The sequence below is a fragment of the Ursus arctos genome, unplaced genomic scaffold (assembly GCF_023065955.2).
Source record: "Ursus arctos isolate Adak ecotype North America unplaced genomic scaffold, UrsArc2.0 scaffold_15, whole genome shotgun sequence".
In the NCBI taxonomy this organism is placed as follows: Eukaryota; Metazoa; Chordata; class Mammalia; order Carnivora; family Ursidae; genus Ursus; species Ursus arctos.
In genome coordinates, this window is record NW_026622819.1 from 35,487,068 (window position 1) to 35,506,404 (window position 19,337).

The window sequence follows — 19,337 nt, forward strand, 5'->3', positions numbered from 1 at the left end:
TGTATTTAAACATAAAGTAATTATGCTCACTATAAAGAAATTGAAAAAAAGAAGGAAATTGAAACTACGTAGAATTGTATAAAGTAACAAGTGAAATTTTTTTCTCCTTTCCCCCAAATCTCAGTGTTCTCTGCCTTTCCCTTCAGACTTGTAAATGTTTTCACATTCGTACACCTGCATATGTAGCTGGTTTTGCTTGTGTGCTCGTGTGTCTGTGCAGTTATAGGACTTCAGGAGATGTCATTCAGGTGGTGCCTGGTTAGTAAGTCTGAAGATGCCTAAGATGCTTACCTGGTGATGTAATGTCATATCACCAGATAAATGTTCACCAGACCCATCTAATTCCTTTGCTAAGTGCATGCTCTTTCAACCACAGCAAGTTGTGTCTCAGCGTTCCACTCCAACCTTTTCCAGAACACATGTCCTCAGAGCACCAGGTGGACTTTGTAGGCCTTTTTTGACCCAGCCTCAGAAGTCACATGGTGGCACTTCCCACATATGTTGGTCAGAGCGGTCACAAGCCCGTGCATCTTTGAGGGTGGGGAATTAAGCTCCTAGACTCCATCCTGGTCCCTGAAGGAAAGAGTGACAAAGTCACATTGTAGAAAAGCCTATGGCTTGAGAAATATTGTTGCAACGATCTTTGAAAATACAATATGCCAAAATAACACTAAGAAAATAAACACCAGGGATATCTGGGTGGCTCAGTCGGTTACACATCTGCCTTTGGCTCAGGTCATGATCCCAGCCAGGTCCTGGCATCGAGTCCACATCGGGCTCCCTGCTCAGCTGGAAGCCTGCTTCTCCCTCTGCCTGCTCTGCCTGCTGCTCCCCCTGCTTGTGCTCTCTTTCTGACAAATAAATATACAAAATCTTAAAAAAAAGAGAGAGAAAAAAAAAACACCAGCAAGAATAAAATAATACAGGAAGTAGAATAATGTAATTCAAAGGAGAAAACAAATTAAAATCAGCATAAATCAGATTCTGAATCTCATTAAAACGTAACACAATAAAAAACTAAAATAAAACCAATTTAAGAAAATACATCCTCAGCATTGATAAGGAAACACATACTAAGTCATCAAGTACCGTGAAGTAGCTTTGTCGTTGGCTTTCAGGCTGCAAGTGGAGGGGGTGGAGAGCAGGACAGTGCCTCTGAGGATAACAGCCTCTGCCTTTGCAAGTGGAGGGGTGGAGAGCAGGACAGTGCCTCTGAGGATAACAGCCTCTGCCTTTGCAAGTGGAGGGGTGGAGAGCAGGACAGTGCCTCTGAGGATAACAGCCTCTGCCTTTCTCCCAGAAGCGCACGTCTGAAACCCTAGGCCTTGTACCTCAGCTTGACCTTCTCCACCTCTGCATCTCTGGGGGATAGATTTCTCACTAGGAAAGAGTTACATTCATACCATTTGCAATGTATTCATTCTCATCAAGCCTTTACTGAAACAGCAACAACAAAAAAATGAACATACATCTCAATTTCTGGACAGTAGATGGGCATTTCCAAATAAAGCATAGAAAAATATCTATCCTAAAACAGCTATGACTCTTAGTTCTGTTCTGTCTAAAATCTGTCACAGTAAAAAGTCATGGCATTAACAGAGTAAGCTAAAACTTGTATCATAGACAAAAGAACTTGCATAATTTTTCTTTATTAGATGATACAGTAAATTCTACACAGAATTAAATATAGATCATCAATTCATGAAGTTAGTTTCAGTATAAATGTATTTTTCTGACCTTGTTCATGTTTCCCACTCCTTGCCTTCTCCTTCTGCTGACCAGATGGTAAGAATGGAAGTTTAAGCTCTACCAGCCTTTTAAAACCAAGTTTTAAGAATTTTCTAAATATGTCACTTTTGTGCAAGAGAATTTCCTATCCCTGTTTTCAGTACAGAGAAAACCAAGCTGGATTGTCTACATGCTACGTTCTAACACTATCCTTACTTCCCCCACCCCACTGACTTTCCACGCCAGGTCACAGCAGCTGCTGTGGTCGTCTGTGGCCTGATGCAGTGATGTCTTTGCCTCCAGTGGAACTTTGCAGTGCCAGTGGATTGTAATTTGAGGGGTATCACCCAGCTTTGTCCCTAAATTATTATTTTGCTGGTGTTTTTCAGGGATGAACAAGAAGCAGAAGGTGACAGCCAAAGATGAGCCGGCATCCAGCAGTAAAAGCAGCAGCACATCCCAGGTGTTGTAGCGACTCGAGGGGCCGCATGTGCTGAGTGAGCTCGAGCTTCACTAGCCAGCAGGGCTTCAACAAGCACTCAGGCTTTTTAAGTCCGCAAAATTAGTTTAAACGGCCACTCCTCACAAAGGCGTAAAACCGACCCTAAAATGTAAAAATCAAAACGCCTTTAGTCAGTAAATATTCAGCAAGTATTTATTCAGCTCCTGCTATAATGTTAGAGATTCCTGGGCATTGGGCTGTAGTGACAATCCAAAATAGAACCAAAAACAATAGAGAATTCCTGGGGGAGCCTACATTCTATTGAGTGGCTGTGGATAAATTAAATGTATGTTTAGCGAGAAAGAATGCTAGATGGTGGAGAGAAGTGGAGGAGAATCAGGGAAAAGCGCTATTGAATACGGTGGGATGGAAGGTGGGACCAGAATGAGTGTTGCCTGGGGTGGCCAGGAAAGGATGCTCCATCCCAGGTTATTGTGTCGATACCTATAGGCCGTGAGTGCATGAGCCATATGGGAGAAAGAACATTCCAGACAGAGAAAAGGACAAGCACAAATCCTTTATTGTTTCAGTGGAAACAACCATTGTGGACAAATGAGAAATCTACTTAAGGAAGAATGTGATTTTAAATTGGGGGGAAAAAAGTATAACTAGCCTAGATAACAAAAACAAAACTACAGATATTCTCCATGAGATTTTTCCTGAAACCTCTGGAGCTTAGTTAATGGTGCTGTAAACATGGGTTGGTTTTGGGTATGTTAGGTGATCTGGAATAACTGATTGTAGTGTTTGGAAAGATCATGCAATATTAATTTTGTTTCCCTTGAAATGAGGATGCCAGGCTTCCAGTAAAAATAAATTTGAGTTCTAATTCTATGATGTGAGGCTGTTAAACTTTAATTGAGCATTTTTAGTTCACTTATCTTGAGAGTGATTTAATAATGATTATGTACAGAAATTAAATGATACAACAAATATAGCTTGACATTAAGAAAGCAAGGATATTACTGCTAGTCTAGATAGGCCTTTTTTTTTAATCTGAAGCTATCTTAGTGGCTATTATTTTTTAATGATGATGAGTTCTTTTCTCACTTGAGCAACTGCCCTATTTTCACTCTGACTTTTAAATTCTTTTGGAATTTAGTCACAGAAAAAAGGACAGCAGTCCCAATTCCTGCAAAGCCGTAACTTAAAATGCATAGCCTTATGTGAAGGTAAGTTGAAAGTTTTACAAACCTCATAACGTTAATTCTCTATGTTATCTGTGTTTAAGAAAATAACTATATTTCCAGAATGCTCGAAATGGGCTAGTGAAAGCATTATTCCTAGTGACCTTCTCTAAGGGCACAGATGGAAAACAGGTACAATAGAGATCGTAAAGGTGAAAAACGAAGCAGAATTGGCAAGAATTCAGACAGTGCTGTATTTTATTCTTGGCAGATATCTCAGGATGGTAATTATATTTTTCTGATCAAGTATTGCTAATCTCTTTTGTGAATATGCCACCTTCCTCTTTAAGTTAGTTTTTGATGTGTAATACCGTGAAAAATGTGAAGAATGAACCAAGCACTAAGAAGAGAAACCAAAAGGTCTTTCTGCCTCTACACTGAAATTATTCCTCTGTTCCGAACTTGGGATAGGCAAATTGATAGGTGATTTGCAAGATCCCATACTTTTCTTTGTTCTTGCTATAAAAATCTGACCTTGACTAAAAAAGCTGGTGCTGGGAGTTTCAGTAGCCTCCATTAACTGCTTTTAAGTCTTCAACCCTTTATAGTTAATATAGGACACGAAGTTGCTTTCTGCATGGTCTCCAAGTCGGGGCCATTTGCTTTTGATAATATACAAGTGATTCCCTTCCTGTTGTTACACTGATGGAGTTTGAAACATAAAATTATCATGTGACATTTCATTGTTTTTACTGACACTTTTGATAGCTTATAAGGTTAAACATTTTTCATGTGTTAGTTTGTTCATGTGTATCCATAAGAGGAGGGCTATAGTAACTTAGAGTAAAATCATTCTTTAATTTTATCTTCCCACTTAACAGTGATCACCTCACCTGACCTGCACAAACATGGAGAGATATGGGTCGTCCCAAATACTGATCATGTCTGCACACGATTCTTTTTTGTGTAAGTGTAAAGGTTCAAATTTGTATGTTACTGTCTTCCCCATGAATGAGATAGTAGTGACCACATTATTATTTGGTCGCTTTAGTGGCTAGTAGGTAACAGACAGGTATTTTCTCATCATCCAAATGTTTCTATTTTATTTTAATGAACTGTAAAAAACAGAGTGATGTGTAAATGCTGTTGACTTAGAAGAACTGAAGAAAAACATTCTGCCTCTTTAACGATCTGTGTGTGCATATATATATATGTAGATAGACATACACATACAGACAGATGTAACATATAAACACATATGTACACATACATATATATCTTTAATTATTTATGGATTTAAAAAGTAGCATAAGTAGGAATGAAGAAAACAACAATGAGAATGTCCTGTCCCTATAAAAGGTTGATGATCTGGGGCGCCTGGGTGGCTCAGTCGGTTAAGTGTCTGCCTTCAGCTCAGGTCATGATCCCAGGGTCCTGGGATCGAGCCCCGCATCGGGCTAGCTGTTCAGCAGGGAGTCTGCTTCTCCCTGCCCCTCTGCCCCCTACCTTGTGTGTGCGCTATCTCTCTCAAATAAATAAATAATTTTTTTTTTAAAAAGTTGATGATCTGCATTTCATGTAACATAGGCTGGCAATGCAGGGCATATTGATCTGGATTTTTTGACACAGCTATATCGTAAGACCTGCATGAAAATATAATAACATTATTTTTCATCTCTAAAATGAGCACAGTAGACTCGTCTCATTTTCACCCACTCTTGCTTGACTCCCAACCCTTTCCCTGCCTGTTCCTTCCTCATCCATAGTCCTATCTCAGGAAGGACCTCAGGGAAGAACAGAGTGTATCTGTTCTGTACTTTTATGTCGTCTTCTAAAGAGAAGATGGAAAAAAGCACTGGCTTGTTTTATAGGCCATGTCAAAATGACTGCCTCAAGATTGCTTCAGTATATAGTGTTAGCTGCAGCATGCTGGGCCTGCAGCGTGTCATCTGTTAGCTTATTGACAAACTGTTCACAATGCAAATTTTATGAACTGTCTGGTTTTCTTTGGGATAGTATGAAAACTGTGACTTTCTTATGATACTGATTTATGTATTATGCATTCATGCATCTTCTGTATTTTTGATACGTATTAATACATACATTATATATTGTGACACATATATGTATCTGTAGATTCTTTCTTCATGGCCAGGCAGCCAGGAGTAAGGTGGACAGAGCCTGCTTTGGTAAGACAGTTTGTGTCCAGGCTCACCAGTTAGGTGACCTTAGCCACGCTGCGTGACCGCTCTGAGCTTTATCAGTAGATAACAAGATAGGTCTACCTTACCAGGCAGAATCCCAACCGGAAACCTGTAGCCCATGAGAAATACCGAAATTTCTATCACCCACAAGTAGATTGCTTAAAAAGGTGTGGTTTATAGGGGCACCATGGTCTAGAGTAGTAACCCGGATCTAGTAACACCGAGGTGTTCTACATCCCCAGGGCCAAAAGGACGAGGACCAGAAACAGTTCCCAGAACCCAGTGGGAGAACCCTTTCTAGTTCAGCAGCTTTGAAAGGAGCCGGAGCCTTCAGTTGAGGGCCTTACGTAGTCCAACCTGCCCTTATGGGCCTGGACCCAAGGGAAACCTGAACTTTGCCCCCCTGCCAGTGTCCTGCTGGGACTCCCTATTGGTCAAACCCTGCCAGAAAGTAGAGGGCAAGCGAGCTAACTGACAGAGTTCATACATCTCAGTCTCCTGGGTCAGAATGCAAGGTAGAGAAGGATGCCATGTGGGTCTGGAGGTTCCTAGCGAAGCTATCTGCATGCAATTTTAAGATTATTATGAGGACAAAGTTAGCACAGCACAGGTCTTCATTGAAAGGCACTCACTAGGAGTGCCTGGGTGGCTCAGTTGCTTAAGCGTTTGCCTTCGGCTCAGGTCATGATCTCAGGGTCCTGGGATCGAGCCCTGCATCGGGCTCCCTGCTCAGCGGGAAGTCTGCTTTTCCCTCTCCCTCTCCCTCTGTGCTCTCACACTCTCAAATAAAAAAATTTAAAAATCTTAAAAAAAAAAAAAAGAAGAAGAAAGGCACTCATTAAATTTTACCCCCCTCTTCTTTCTTGACCATCAGGACTATTATTCTCTGTTAGAAGATTGGCCTTCCAAAAGACACATCCAATCACAAAGTTGTTTGATTGTGTGACCTTATGATTTAGATGGAAAAGTAACTCCAAAATCCTTTCCTTAGCCTGATGTTAATCAGTTAATTTACTCCTCTTAGTATTTTGCTAAAATTCAAATTTATTAAGCTAAATAAACAATTTTAGGCAGTAAGCATTCTAGTGTTATTTTTTGAGATTTTACATAAATTATATGTAAAATAAACCTGTAGGGATGTATGTGTCACGTGTGTGTCTGGAGCAATGGATTTCTGTATTTATTAGAAAAAAATGAGGAAAGACCATCTGAAGAAAAGAGAATAAATTCTTCCAGTATACTTACTTCCCAAATAGTGTAAAGAAAAAAAATCTATTAAGATAATGATTTTCATTTCTTTATAAATATAGATGAGATTTCATCCTTTTCTGCACCCTCAGGAGAGAAGGGACTAATTAAGGAAAATTGATAAGATTCAAACACATCAGAAGCAGAATCCATTCACTAATTAATGTACATTCTAATTACAACATCAGCTTCTTTATAAAATATATAATCACAGAGTTCTATGAGTGATGTGCCTCCCCAGTGAGTGATAACATCTAGAAAAAGATAAATTGATGAGGAAGAAGTGAGTTATCACAAATATACTGTTATCAGACAGAAAATCTCATTTTCTTATTCTCATTTTATTCTGGTTTTTTAAATTAACATCATCTAATTCCTTATGTTAGACGTACAGCCTGAAGACTAGGATATAAATTACTGTGGCTTCCTTTTTTGATTTATTATTAAGTGAAACTACAAAAAATCAAAATAATTTCCATGCTAATCTGATTTCTACAATGGAGATAATAAAACAGTTGTTTAATATCCTAATCATAGTCTTGCCAACAAGTAAACAACACAGAATGAGAGAAGAATTGGGGGGATATTTTAGGGAACAGACTACTATATCAAAAAAAATTGAAAGTAAAATTTAAAGGAAGAGATCACTTAGAAAAAAAAGAATGAGTTTGAAAAATTTTGTTGGATAATTTCAAAATGAATAAACAATCAAATTTTAATGGTTCAGGCAAAATGTAATAATTCAGATGTTATAAACACATTTTAGCCAATTCTAGGGATTATTGATAAAGTTTGATTTCATTATTGGCCTTGAGACACGTGTGTACAAAGGCATTAAGGCCAATATACAGAAATAAGGCAACAGTTTTTAAAAAGGTCTGGAAGCTGGGCTTAAGCAGGAGATGCAAAAACCAAATGGACATACTGTGCTCTAGTCATAGTCAAGAAAAGTGTTTATTTCACAGTGAACGGGGAATTTTAGAGCAAGAGAGGAAGACTTACTATTGGCTATTTTCCATAAATAGGATTAAATAATAAAATCAAAGAGAAGGTAGTTGATAATTTGGCACGTTAAGAGAGTAGGTGTGTCATGTGCCATGGGCTCCCCCAGGCTACCCACCCTCTCCACCCCCCACCACAGTGAAAATGGTGAGAGTATATGTCTTCTTCCTCAACTCTCTGGAGCAAGGAAAGGTTAACTGCTAGGTATGTATATCTTGCTTATTTGATATTACAACCTACCTACCTGTTTAATACGTTGGTGTTTCTTTGATTTAGAGCAGGCAGGTCTGCAAAATCAATTGTTGCCATGTTTTGTCTATTAGATAAATTTAAGGCATACAGCCTCTCCTATTTTTCAAGACCTGCCAATAAGCTCAGAAACTTAAGAATGGGAAGGATCAAATCAGACAGTTCTGCAGAAAAGAGATGGGGTATTTTCAGGTTCTTGAGTCAGGCAGATCTCAGTGCTAAATAAATTTCAGGAATTCTTATCCAAAATCTATCTTTTAAGGTCTAGCTCAAATACCACTTCTTCCAGGAAGCTCCTAATCAAAACTAATCTCTCTTCCCGGTGTTCCTGCAGCTCACACTGCAGCACTTCCATTTAAAATGCAGTTTTTTCATTGTATCTGACTTTTCCATGAGGCTGTCACGTCCGAAAGGGCTGACTCCTACTCTTGCTTTTCTTTTACTATCCTGCTGCCCTGCAGCACCTCCCCTGGGATCTGATGCACGGTTGCTTGTCAGTACATTCTTAATGAATGAACAAAGCAAAGCTAAAAAGGAAAATATTTTGGATTATGTATGGTTTTTACATTTGGTCAAAGTTTGAAATCCATCTAAAGAGGCAGATACAAGAAAAATTTGTAAAATAAGAACTGTATAATGGCCATTCAGTGAAAAGAAAGATAACTTTCATCATTTTGCAAAAAACAAACAAACAAACACCCAAACACACACTGTTTGAATGGGAACATAGTGAGGAGACAGACAAGTTATTTATAAAGTTGGAAGACAAACCATTCAGTCATGGCTCAGTGAACCTGTGTGACATAAGCTGTATGACATCAAGGTGATACGATCGGGAACTTTGCTTTATCCCCAGCCTATAATAAATCCAATTTCTCTGTCTGCAACCCAGATCCCGTTCCAAGATTTAAACTGCCACATCACTCTCCCGCTTAGAACTCTTTAGGAGCTGCTTGCTTCTCATAAGATGAAGTCCAGTCTCCTTTACAAAGGGAGCCAACTCACTCCCCATCCCTTTGTTCTTTCTTCAGCACCACTGCATTGGAGGTCAAGGAGATCTAGCCCGCAGCCTCGCGGCCCCCAGTTCTCATTGCCCACAGTTTCTTACCTCTAGATGTTGCGCTTCACGACCTAAACTGTATGCTATGATTCCTTTCCTTTCTCCGATAAACTTGGGATTCTCTCTGCCTCTCTCCCCTCCACTAATTTATCTAATTCCCACTCCTCTTTTAAATTTTAGCGTTTGCCTTCCCTCCTCCCAGAAACGTTCCTTGACTCCATTGTGCTACTCCTTGGTGTTACTGTGTGATGTCGTGGGCTTGTTTTTATCATTGGGTTATTCTTTCTTAGGTAGGGTCTTCTCCATTATTTGACATGCATCTTGAGGTCAGGGACTGTATGGCTCATTTGTCTTTGTGTGCCCAGCACAGTGCTTGGCAGAGAAGTGGGAATGAATGAAATGCCCACACTTCACTGCTCTCTAGGTATTTCCCCTCAAAAAGTCTGCTCATACCTTAAAATCCGTATGTACAAAGCGAAACCCATTATTGCTAAATCCCCGAGTTAAGTTCTTGGCTTCCCCCAATCTATGCAGTAATTTTACTCAAAGACACTTGCAACCCTGAGCTGTAGTTTTTAATATCTTCTTACTTGACGCTATAGTCATCAGCCCCCATGTCTATCTTTATACAGTTTTCTCCTTTCAATACCTTTATTTCCATGGATATATCATTCTTTGCCCCAGAGTCCATCAAAAGATTAGTAGTTATTCTCCAGGCTTTGAATTTCATCATTGCCCCTAATCTATCTTGTACAATGCCAAATTTATTGAACATTAACATTATTACACTAGTGATACACGTTCATTGTATAGAAACTGAAATCAAAGGTAAGCAAAAAAGAAGAAAGTCACCCATAACACCCCCTCTTGGATTTAGCTACAGTTAATCTTTTGGTGTATAGCCTACATTTCTGTGCGTATAAAATTTCTGAAGATCATACTATTTATATCACATTAACATTCCTAAAGCAGAGTCTTGATTATATCTTGTTCCTACACTCTGGTAGTTTTTAACAAATAAAGACATGATATTCTGCAACATAGAGCCCTTTTTATCTTACTTCAATGACCCATACAAACCATTGATCGAATAAAATTATTATCCAAGGCGTTTCTTAAAAACAACTTGGAATTATTTTTCCCACTACCGTGCCTTTGCTCAGTGAGTCCACATGGTGAGCCTTCCCGCCAGCTCCACCGTAGCTGATCTCCGAAGGCTCAACTATATGGTCTTTTCCGCGGGGTCTTTCCTGACATCCCAGTCAGGACAGGATGTCTGTCTTTAAATTTTACTCGTCCTTGCTCATCCTAAAATCGCTCGTCCTTGCTGCCTGTCTTACAGTTATTTGCATAACTCTGTTATCTTCCTAGTAAAATGCAAACTCTGTTCTCAGAAACACTTCACACGTAGTACGTGAGAGCAGCAACAAAGACTGGAACGTTCCAACGTAATGAAGAAATTGTACATGGGCAGTGACATAGACAGTACTCTTAAAACATCAGATACCTTAAGGAACTTTGGAGAAGTGCTGGATATCATTCAGTTCACGGTGAATTTTAACCTCTCTATTGCCCATGAGAAACAATGCTATCGTTTCTGGGTTCCAGTTTCAGGGAGTCCAAAAAAAAAATTGACGTGTGCCATTCTTTAAAGCTGTCACAAAGCTGCTACCTCAGTTTGGGAATAGAACTTGTGAGTGAGTTCAAAAGTTTTTATCCAGGAAATTTCCTAACATACCCAGAGAGTTTCAGACAGCTAAATTCTCTCTGTTTTCTGTATTTTCTTTCTCATTGCTTTTAAAGCAAATTGGCTTATTTTTTATTAAAATTTTAGTAATCCTTTAGTGCTCCTGGGAACTTAAGTAATTTTTGTCTCCTTTTAGATGGTTTCATTATTACTTCTTCTGAAAACCCCAGTCAAGTGTATCATTTCCCTATTGATACCATTCTTGCTCCATTTCTTTTTTTTCATCTTTTGCTTTCTGGACATAAATGAACTTCACTGTTAAATTAGCAATTGAGTGTTTCTCTGTAATACTAATAAATAGCTGCAGAGTAATCTATATGTCCTCTTGTAATTTCACCAGTAATGCATATATCTAACCATCTGACCCAGTCAAATGGTAGTTTGTCTTTCCTTTATTATTATATATGCTTCATAGTTTAAGACACCTGAATGCCTGTGGCCAGTTTTATCCTTCCAGCCCACAACTGTTATGCTTCCTTGTGGGCTTCATAAACAATGGAAGGATATGCATTTTTCTTAATACTTTCAATCTCCATCTCAATCTCTCACCCTTGCTCTCTACTCTCTACTCGCTTTTGCCCCGGGATCTTTCTGTCCTAAATTATTATTGTTGATTTAAACAGTGTGAGTCTCATCTTCTCTCTATTAATTACAAATGCTTTTCAGGTACCAATGAACACATAGTATTTAGGGATAGCAAACCCTTCCATTTGGTGGAAATAGAGTGTTGGGGGAGTGGGACAAGATTGGAGAGGAAGTTTAGGTTTGGGTTATGAAGGACCCTGGTGCGCCATGCCAGTGCCATTGGCTTTTGTCCTGCAAGTGAAGTGGAGGCCATTTGTATCACTTTAGCAGAGCAGAAAATAGTCTTCTAGGAGGGACGATGGGGCTAAGCGTGGAGACTAAGAGATCAGTTACAGTGTTCTTACAATCATCTAGGTCAGTGTTTCTCACTCCAAAAGAAAATGTGTTTGACATTGTGACTTTGGAAAAGACAATGCTTACTTTGTGTGGTGCACTCAGTATTCTATGTCCTATTCTATTCTAATTTCATCGAAAAATGCTAGCCCGACAATCTAAGTTAATTTCAGAACCCACTAATTGTACATAACCTGCAACTTGAAAATCACTTATTTAGACGAATGATAATGAAGCCCTAAACAGAGGTAATGGCATCAAATGGAGAGAAGATGCAACTGGGAATAATTAGGAAAACAGAAGCAAGATAACTTGGTGATTTATTGAATTTAGGCACATGGAAGAGCCAAAAATGACTGAAGTTCTTTTGTTGAGAGACTGGGTAGATGATGGTACTCCAAATTGAGATTTTGATAGAGTTAAAAAAGCAGTCTTGGGGTGAAAAATTAAGTTCAGTTTTGAATACACTGGATTTGTGATTTCTGGGGGAAAATTATAGTTAGGGAAAGATGTAAGGATTAGAGATATAGTTTAGGAATCAGCATGTGGGTGATAATTAAAGCAGCGGGAGAGACTGAAATAATTGAGAGTTTGCATTTCATGAAAAGAGAAAACACTGAGAGTGAATCGTGGATAAAACCAGCATTGGAATGGGAGGCCAGGGAAGAGGATGCAATGAAGGAAACGGAGAATTAGTAAAGGACCAGCTAGGGAGTGAGGAGGTAGTATAGCTTCAGGAAAAAGAGCAGTCAACTGTATCAGATACTGCGGGATGTAGCAAGTAAAAAATGAATGCCTCATCTAAGAGGCCATGGGTAACCATTGTCCGGAGTTTGAGTAGAGTGGTAGGGTCGGAAGAATGATTGCTGTGGCTTGAGGAAAACACGAGCAGTTAGAATGTATTGTAGACAAATCTCAAAGGTCAGCTCTTAATAGAAAGGAATAGAGCTGGTGGTAGTACGTAGGCTGGGTATCAGTTAAGCCAAGAATATCTTACTCTACTTTGTGCCCAGTCTATAGAGGACGCAGATGCCGCAGAGACAGACCAAACATAAACGCATATTAGGAAAAGAAGGAGAGAGCTGTGTAGACTGCTGTGCATAACTGGCACTCTGGTTTTGTCTCTCCATTCGCTTTTTGGCAGTGTCTTTTTGCTTTCCAAAATCCAAATCCTTGAGGAACTAGCTAGATTGGCTTGGTAAATTCCATTATGTCCCTCGGGATGAGCCTGCAAGCCAGGTTGCCCCCCCGCCCCAGCCTTGGCTCAGCGTTATGGATGGCTTCGTTTACTCTTCGTCCCAGGGGGTAGCCAGGATGTACACAAAACCAGTATAATATGTTGTACTTGCCCAATAAAATGTCACTTTTACACAGTTTGCCACAAAGCACCAAATTAGATTTGGACAGTGCTTAAAGCATTTTACTTCAGCATTCTCCATTTAATTAACAGAGCACTTACAGTTCGATCTCCTGGGAAAATCATTATGTGGGCCGTGTACCGCATATCCCTTTATTTTCTTCTCGGTAACGTTTCACCTTTGTCTTTTACGTACACGTGTGCGCATGCGTGCGTGCCTGTGTGCGTACTTCTATGGATAGAATTAACCAAGTTGATAGGCGACCGTGGGTCAGTCCTTAGAGTTTAAACTTGATACAAATGCAGTTATCACTAGGTGTTTGAGCGGTGGATTATGTAAGGACCCGAGTTCTCATTGCTGTATGTCATCTATTCCATTTTCCTGTATTGTGCTGTTTCAGGAGAATTTTTATGTGGTGAGAAGACAGTGGAGCGCATAAATCTTTGAGACTGCTTCCACCCCTGGTTATCTATTTTGAAGTAATTACCACTGCTCGAAAGCTTCTGTCTTGAAGCCATTTTTACAAAGTAAAATGAATTCATCACCTATTTGACTTCTGTATCTTATCACGGAAGTTAAAAAATTCATTCTTGGGAAATTCTTTCCTATTGCCCAAGGAAGTTTACTTGAGGCAATGAATAATTATCTAAAACACAACTCTTTCTTTCTAAGACTAGTAGTCACTGTCCTTTAATGTTACATTTCCACTTCTGTAGTTTAGCGAAACTTAGCGCACACGCTGTGTGAAGTACCAGCATAGATAAGAACATCTTCTAGAGTCAGACTACACTGAGCCACCAGTGGAAAGGGAAAAAGGCTGCACTGATCACAGGGGAATAATAATGAGAAAGCAGGCCTGGCGAAGGAGAGCGGCAGAACGTGAAGTAATTTCTAAGGGTGTCACAGATCAGAAAATAAACGAAAAAGCGAAGTGGGAGTGGGGCTCACAAGGCTCGAACCTAAGGAACCGAAGCTGAAGCTGGTGTGTTCTTTCACGGTGGGCTTCGTAGAACAGCTGCCGCGGGAAATGCCCGCCAGGCGAAGACACAGGCAGTGCTTTCTGCGGCAACGAAAAAGTTAAGATTAAAAAGGAAGGAAGGAAGGGGCAGATCAGGGCGTGATGTAGGATAATCTTGTGCTTCGTCAGGCAGGCTCTTCTGCGTTTATGAATGCGAACACAAATACAGCTGAGAAATAACGTCTTCACTATTGATTCCCTTTGGCTATATTTTAGGTATCAAATGGCATTTCGAAGGGGATCTAAGTGCTTTTTTGAGTGTTGCATCTACTTAAAAATGTCTTATGTTTCTTTTTTGTGTTTTAGCTATGAAGATGGTCAAGTTGGAGATGCGAATATTAACACACAAGAAGGAGGCATTCACAAAGAGATCCTTCGAGTAATTGGTAATCAAACTGCTACTGGTTAAAGGACCACCATTTAATTAACATGATTTGAAAGCCTTCCTCGGGTTCAAAGCTGGATTTTGAACTGAAGAAGATGATAAAATAATTTATTGTTATTATAAACAAAAGTAACGCTTTGAATACTGATTTTTTTCTTAGTATTTCTAAGTATCTCATTAAGTACCTAAAATGGTATAAAATTTATCAATTGTAGGGTTATGGAATCTAGTAATAAAATTACAACAGCACTTAAACTGAAGTTTGGGTTGCTCACACAATAAACAGATTGAAAAAACAGTTTTGCGCTGATATTTTTATATTAAACTCTTTAATTGGAAATTTGGTATTATATACCGACATTTTAGGTTACCAAAATAGAACTGAGAACATTTTATAATGACGTCTAAATCTATACAGTACTTTGCAATAAGTATGTTTGCACATTCTGATGTGCTATTTAATTAGTGGTATGAACATTCAAATGTTTTGGGGAGGGATGTTTCCTAGTCTCCTGTTATTTTTTTCTTATACAAAAACAATTAGGTCTTAGATGCAGTGCTTTGCCCAAGAGTATGTAATGTACATATCTATAGACTGATGCATCAAAATGTGTGGTTGTGCATATATGTGTGTATATGCACATATATGTGTGTATATGCACATATATGTGCTTTGACAACAGAGATGGCCCAGCTCCATGATTCTATGCTCATTTAGTGAAAAGAAAATAATATTCAGTAAGCAGTAAATCTGGACATAAACCAAGATATGAGTCAGATTGTCCACCATCCATTCACCGAAGATATTTAGAAACAATTTTTCTATTTGTTTAAGTAATTTCCCCTTCAGTTAAAATTCAGCTCTTTTATAATGTTATCTAACAGTTATATTTTGGGGAACACAGATGCCCCAGGTGGACTAAATGTATATTCAAATGATTATATGTTTAAAAGAAGGGCCTCAGAATTTAAACAAACAGTATATATTTTTTATTTCCTACAATGGTACATTTTAAAAATTTATTTATACCACACCAGCATTTTTTATATTTTTTCATCTAATACCTCTGCTTATTTTTTTTCGTATTGAGAAAGAAGACAAACTTGAAGTTTCTTTTATATTAAAAGAACACAAATAAGTTTATAGAGAATAATAACACCAGCTCTTATCATTTTCCTTTCAAGAGTCATGTGCTCATCAAAATCATTTCTATTTCTTTGGGTCCTAAAGTTATTCTTATTCCTCGTAAGTTTTAGACAGTGTTTATTTTCCTGCATGATGTCTTTGGAATAAGGCCATTCATGAGAGCAGTTTAATTAGCAAGCCTGCCGCTCTATTCAAAACCTGAATCAAGGCTCATATCTGATTCTAATTTATTTAGAAAGAAAAAAATAAATAAAAATGCTTAAAGTCATTTGCAAGTATAATGTTATAACTTCTGTGTTTATTTCCTTTGGCATAAAAGGTGAGCAAAAAGGTCATACACATTGTTAAGGGTTGCTATCTAAGAGGTATTTACTAATTGTTTGTTTTCTTATATTGTAAATAATTGATATGCCACTTATCTCTGCAAAAATAGACTTGAAGTGGTTGGGATATTAATCATTGTGATAGGATCCACGTAAAACATGGATGTGTTCTGACTTGTGCCTCTGAACTCAAAGCCAGACTGAGGGATAGTATTGGCATGGTAGGGCCAAGCTGTAGTATCCTACTCAGTGTTCTGTGACCAGATACTTGAAGACTTTACATGGGACGAGAGGTCGACTTGCTTTTTTTTTCTGTCATGATTCCCCAAGTCTTCCAAATCCCTTTGACTGGGTTTTAAAAACAGTTTTAAGCAACAAAATTATTTTTCAAATTAATTTTATGGCACATTCTATATATGACATCATTGTGAAGATATATGTACTAGCCGGATTTAGAAATTGAGGTCTTGGAGCCCCACCTGTGTGGCCACTAACACCACTGAGGCGCCTCCAAAAACTCTCTCTAGTGCCTCCAAGCATAGTTTTAAAACCACGGACCTAATCCATTTTGGTTTGACTTCACAGTTGAGTGATCTGTAAGGAGCGAAGTGTTAGAATCTGAACTGGAAGGGTACCTTGGAGGACTCGGGAGAGTATTTCCGGGAGGAAAAACTGGCATTTGCAAACTTCTGCTGCCAGTTCAAGAATAAACGTAGATGCGCCTCTTAGAGCGAGGGAAGTGGTTGATAGTTTTCATGCTACTAAATATTAATAGACATCTTTTATGATAATAAAATCCCATGTCTCCTAATGGTAATTCATTGAATGCTATTGCAATGCAGAATGACAGGTTGTAAGTTTGTTTTGAAAAATTAAGTTCAGAACCTTTGTAAGCAAATATTCTAAGTATTAGAGCCAGTCTTCTAATTGAACTTTTAATATTGGGATAACTGTAGCATATTAATACTTTTTATTTTTAAAGAATCTAATTTCAGTATCTGTCTTAGTAAACAAACATCATGCTTCCGAGATCCAAGTAGGTCTTTAAAATTTAGAAGTTTAAACATTATCATGCCTTGATTCAGTCACCCCATTAAGATATTACCTATTGACATATTTGATGATTCCAAACATGTGATATTGTATTGTATTTATATAATATCTGAAGTCTGTTCACTGATGCTTTGTTGTAGTTATATTAATTGTGTAGCCATTACTACTTAGTATTAACCCACTGAGCAAAGGTAATCATTTATTTTCATTCTTAAAGTAGGGGAAGAAGAACCTTAATTTATTTCTACTTTTTCCTGCATTACTGATTTTGTAAACATTTCACTATGAGTAAAATTGTCCTCTTTCACTGTCCACTGTATTAAGAAAGAAAAGAAAATGATTGAACATTTAAGAAGACAAAAAAAAGTAATAATATACTTATAACCTAGTGCTATAGAATACATTATGGTAAGGCATTTTTGGTGCCTTAGATTGCATTATATTGAAATTATTATTATTATTTTTTTGCTCAGCAAATCTCAGTCAAATGTTGGATGCGAAGGTGGTTTTCAATTTAAAATTTAAATGAGTGCCACATCCTTCAACTTAGTATCAAAAATGTGGTGTAAGAAACCAACCCCAAAACTATTGTTAATGTTCTGAATATCTCTCGTTGAAAAATTTAAGAGTTTAGAAAAGACATCTCTCAGTTGTTCTCCACTTTGCTTAAGAGAAAGGAAATTTTTAATATGCAAGCCCATGAATTTTTAAAATCACTGAAAGAATTTTAGCAGTACTTTATACCATAATACCATAACTTGCCAGAGGCCATGGTGGTTGAGAAAATTTTAAGGAAAAACTCATCATCCTTGTTAATGTCTGGATGCCTTCATCAGACAGTAATTTAATATGTCATGAAGGGCCACTCAACCTTGGACTGTCTACCACTTAAATATATGGATTTCATAGTAGCACTTGAAGCACATTGTAAAGGATGCTATTCAATTGTTCTGCTGAATTCTTCATTATAACACTACCTCAAGACAAATGATAGACTGTTTGTTAAGGTAAATTGGTATCCAGTCGAAGGAACAAATAAAATTTTGCAAATGGAAGTTATCAAATAATTCAGTCAAGACCATGCTAGACATAGATATTGTCAGTTACCCCTTGACAGTGCAGAAATACGGCTGTTTCCGCCACTGGTGATGAATGACATAGCTAAGATCCAGTGAGTTATGTGAAGGGGTTTCAAGGCAAAATTTGAATATAATTAGTTCCCTTTAAGATTGGTTTTCTCCATGGGCCAGTTTTACATCCATTCACCTAAGCCACAAACAATTGCCCACTTACAGTTAAAGGATTAAAATACTCAACTGCTTTGCCAGAATGGCAGACTGAATAGTCAATTATTTTGGCATTGAATGCCTGCTAAATTTTGTCTGATTATATATAAATTTGATGTATATTATTGTCCAGTCAATTTTTCCTGGAGATTTTGTATACACTATGTTATATTAGGATAAGTTTTTGTAGGTTAAAAGAATTTCAAGTAGTTTTTAGACAAAACATATCCATGAGTGTGAAAAAGCTGTGTTGAAGAATAGATTACATTACACATTTACCAGCAAGTCAGTAAAAAAAATAGTGCTTATTTACATAGTCAACATAATTTAATGTTCTAAAAATATTTTCTTCAATCTGCCCAATATTTAATGTATCATTTGAGATTTTAAAAAAATGCAGCCACTCCTTTATGTAAACATTAAGAGATGCCTATGTTTCTTTAACTATCCAGCCTTCTTTACAATAAATTTCTTGACTTTTGTGCACAAAATAGTATTGCAACCTGCTATTTAGCCTTTGGTGCCTTAGAGTTACTATAAATATTTAACAATATGTACATAATGTAAATACTGCCAAGAGATCACTAAGGCCAAATATTTTCTCTATTCACTTTTTATTGCACTTGCTTTCTATTGCTACTTAAGCCTCTTTTATCCAGCTTTGTAATAGTTCTAACATTGTAGCCAATGTAAATGTTTACTTTCAATAAATCTGAATTTGTTCAACAAGTACGGTATATGTGGGCAGTATTTTGCAAACCCGGCTAGGCCTCAGATACTCCTGATGATGAATCTTGCTTCTGGGGACTAGATATTTGAAATTCTCAACAAACGTTAAAAATGATGTTGCCCTTTTCATTTATAGAATACTTTTAAAATAAGAGGGAATAAGAGAAAAAAAAACAACCCTTCTTGCTAGTATACCCCCCAAATACTTGTGATAGATTTAATGGGCCATGTTGAGTACCATTTTTATCTCCAA

At 37.8% G+C, this 19,337-nt stretch overlaps 1 protein-coding gene across 2 annotated transcripts in view; it reads left to right on the plus strand.

Moving 5' to 3' along the window:
• The window catches only part of PARP8 (poly(ADP-ribose) polymerase family member 8), a 174,405-nt gene extending 155,321 nt beyond the window's left edge, over positions 1–19,084 (plus strand). For both annotated transcript variants that reach the window (XM_057312233.1, XM_026506934.4), the window contains 4 exons: positions 2,118–2,191; positions 3,333–3,402; positions 4,239–4,323; positions 14,468–19,084. In XM_057312233.1, the coding sequence (XP_057168216.1) occupies positions 2,118–2,191; positions 3,333–3,402; positions 4,239–4,323; positions 14,468–14,570 (332 nt within the window). In that variant the 3' untranslated portion in view covers positions 14,571–19,084. The remainder of the gene's footprint in view (positions 1–2,117; positions 2,192–3,332; positions 3,403–4,238; positions 4,324–14,467) is intronic.
• The last annotated feature ends 253 nt before the right edge of the window (positions 19,085–19,337 follow it).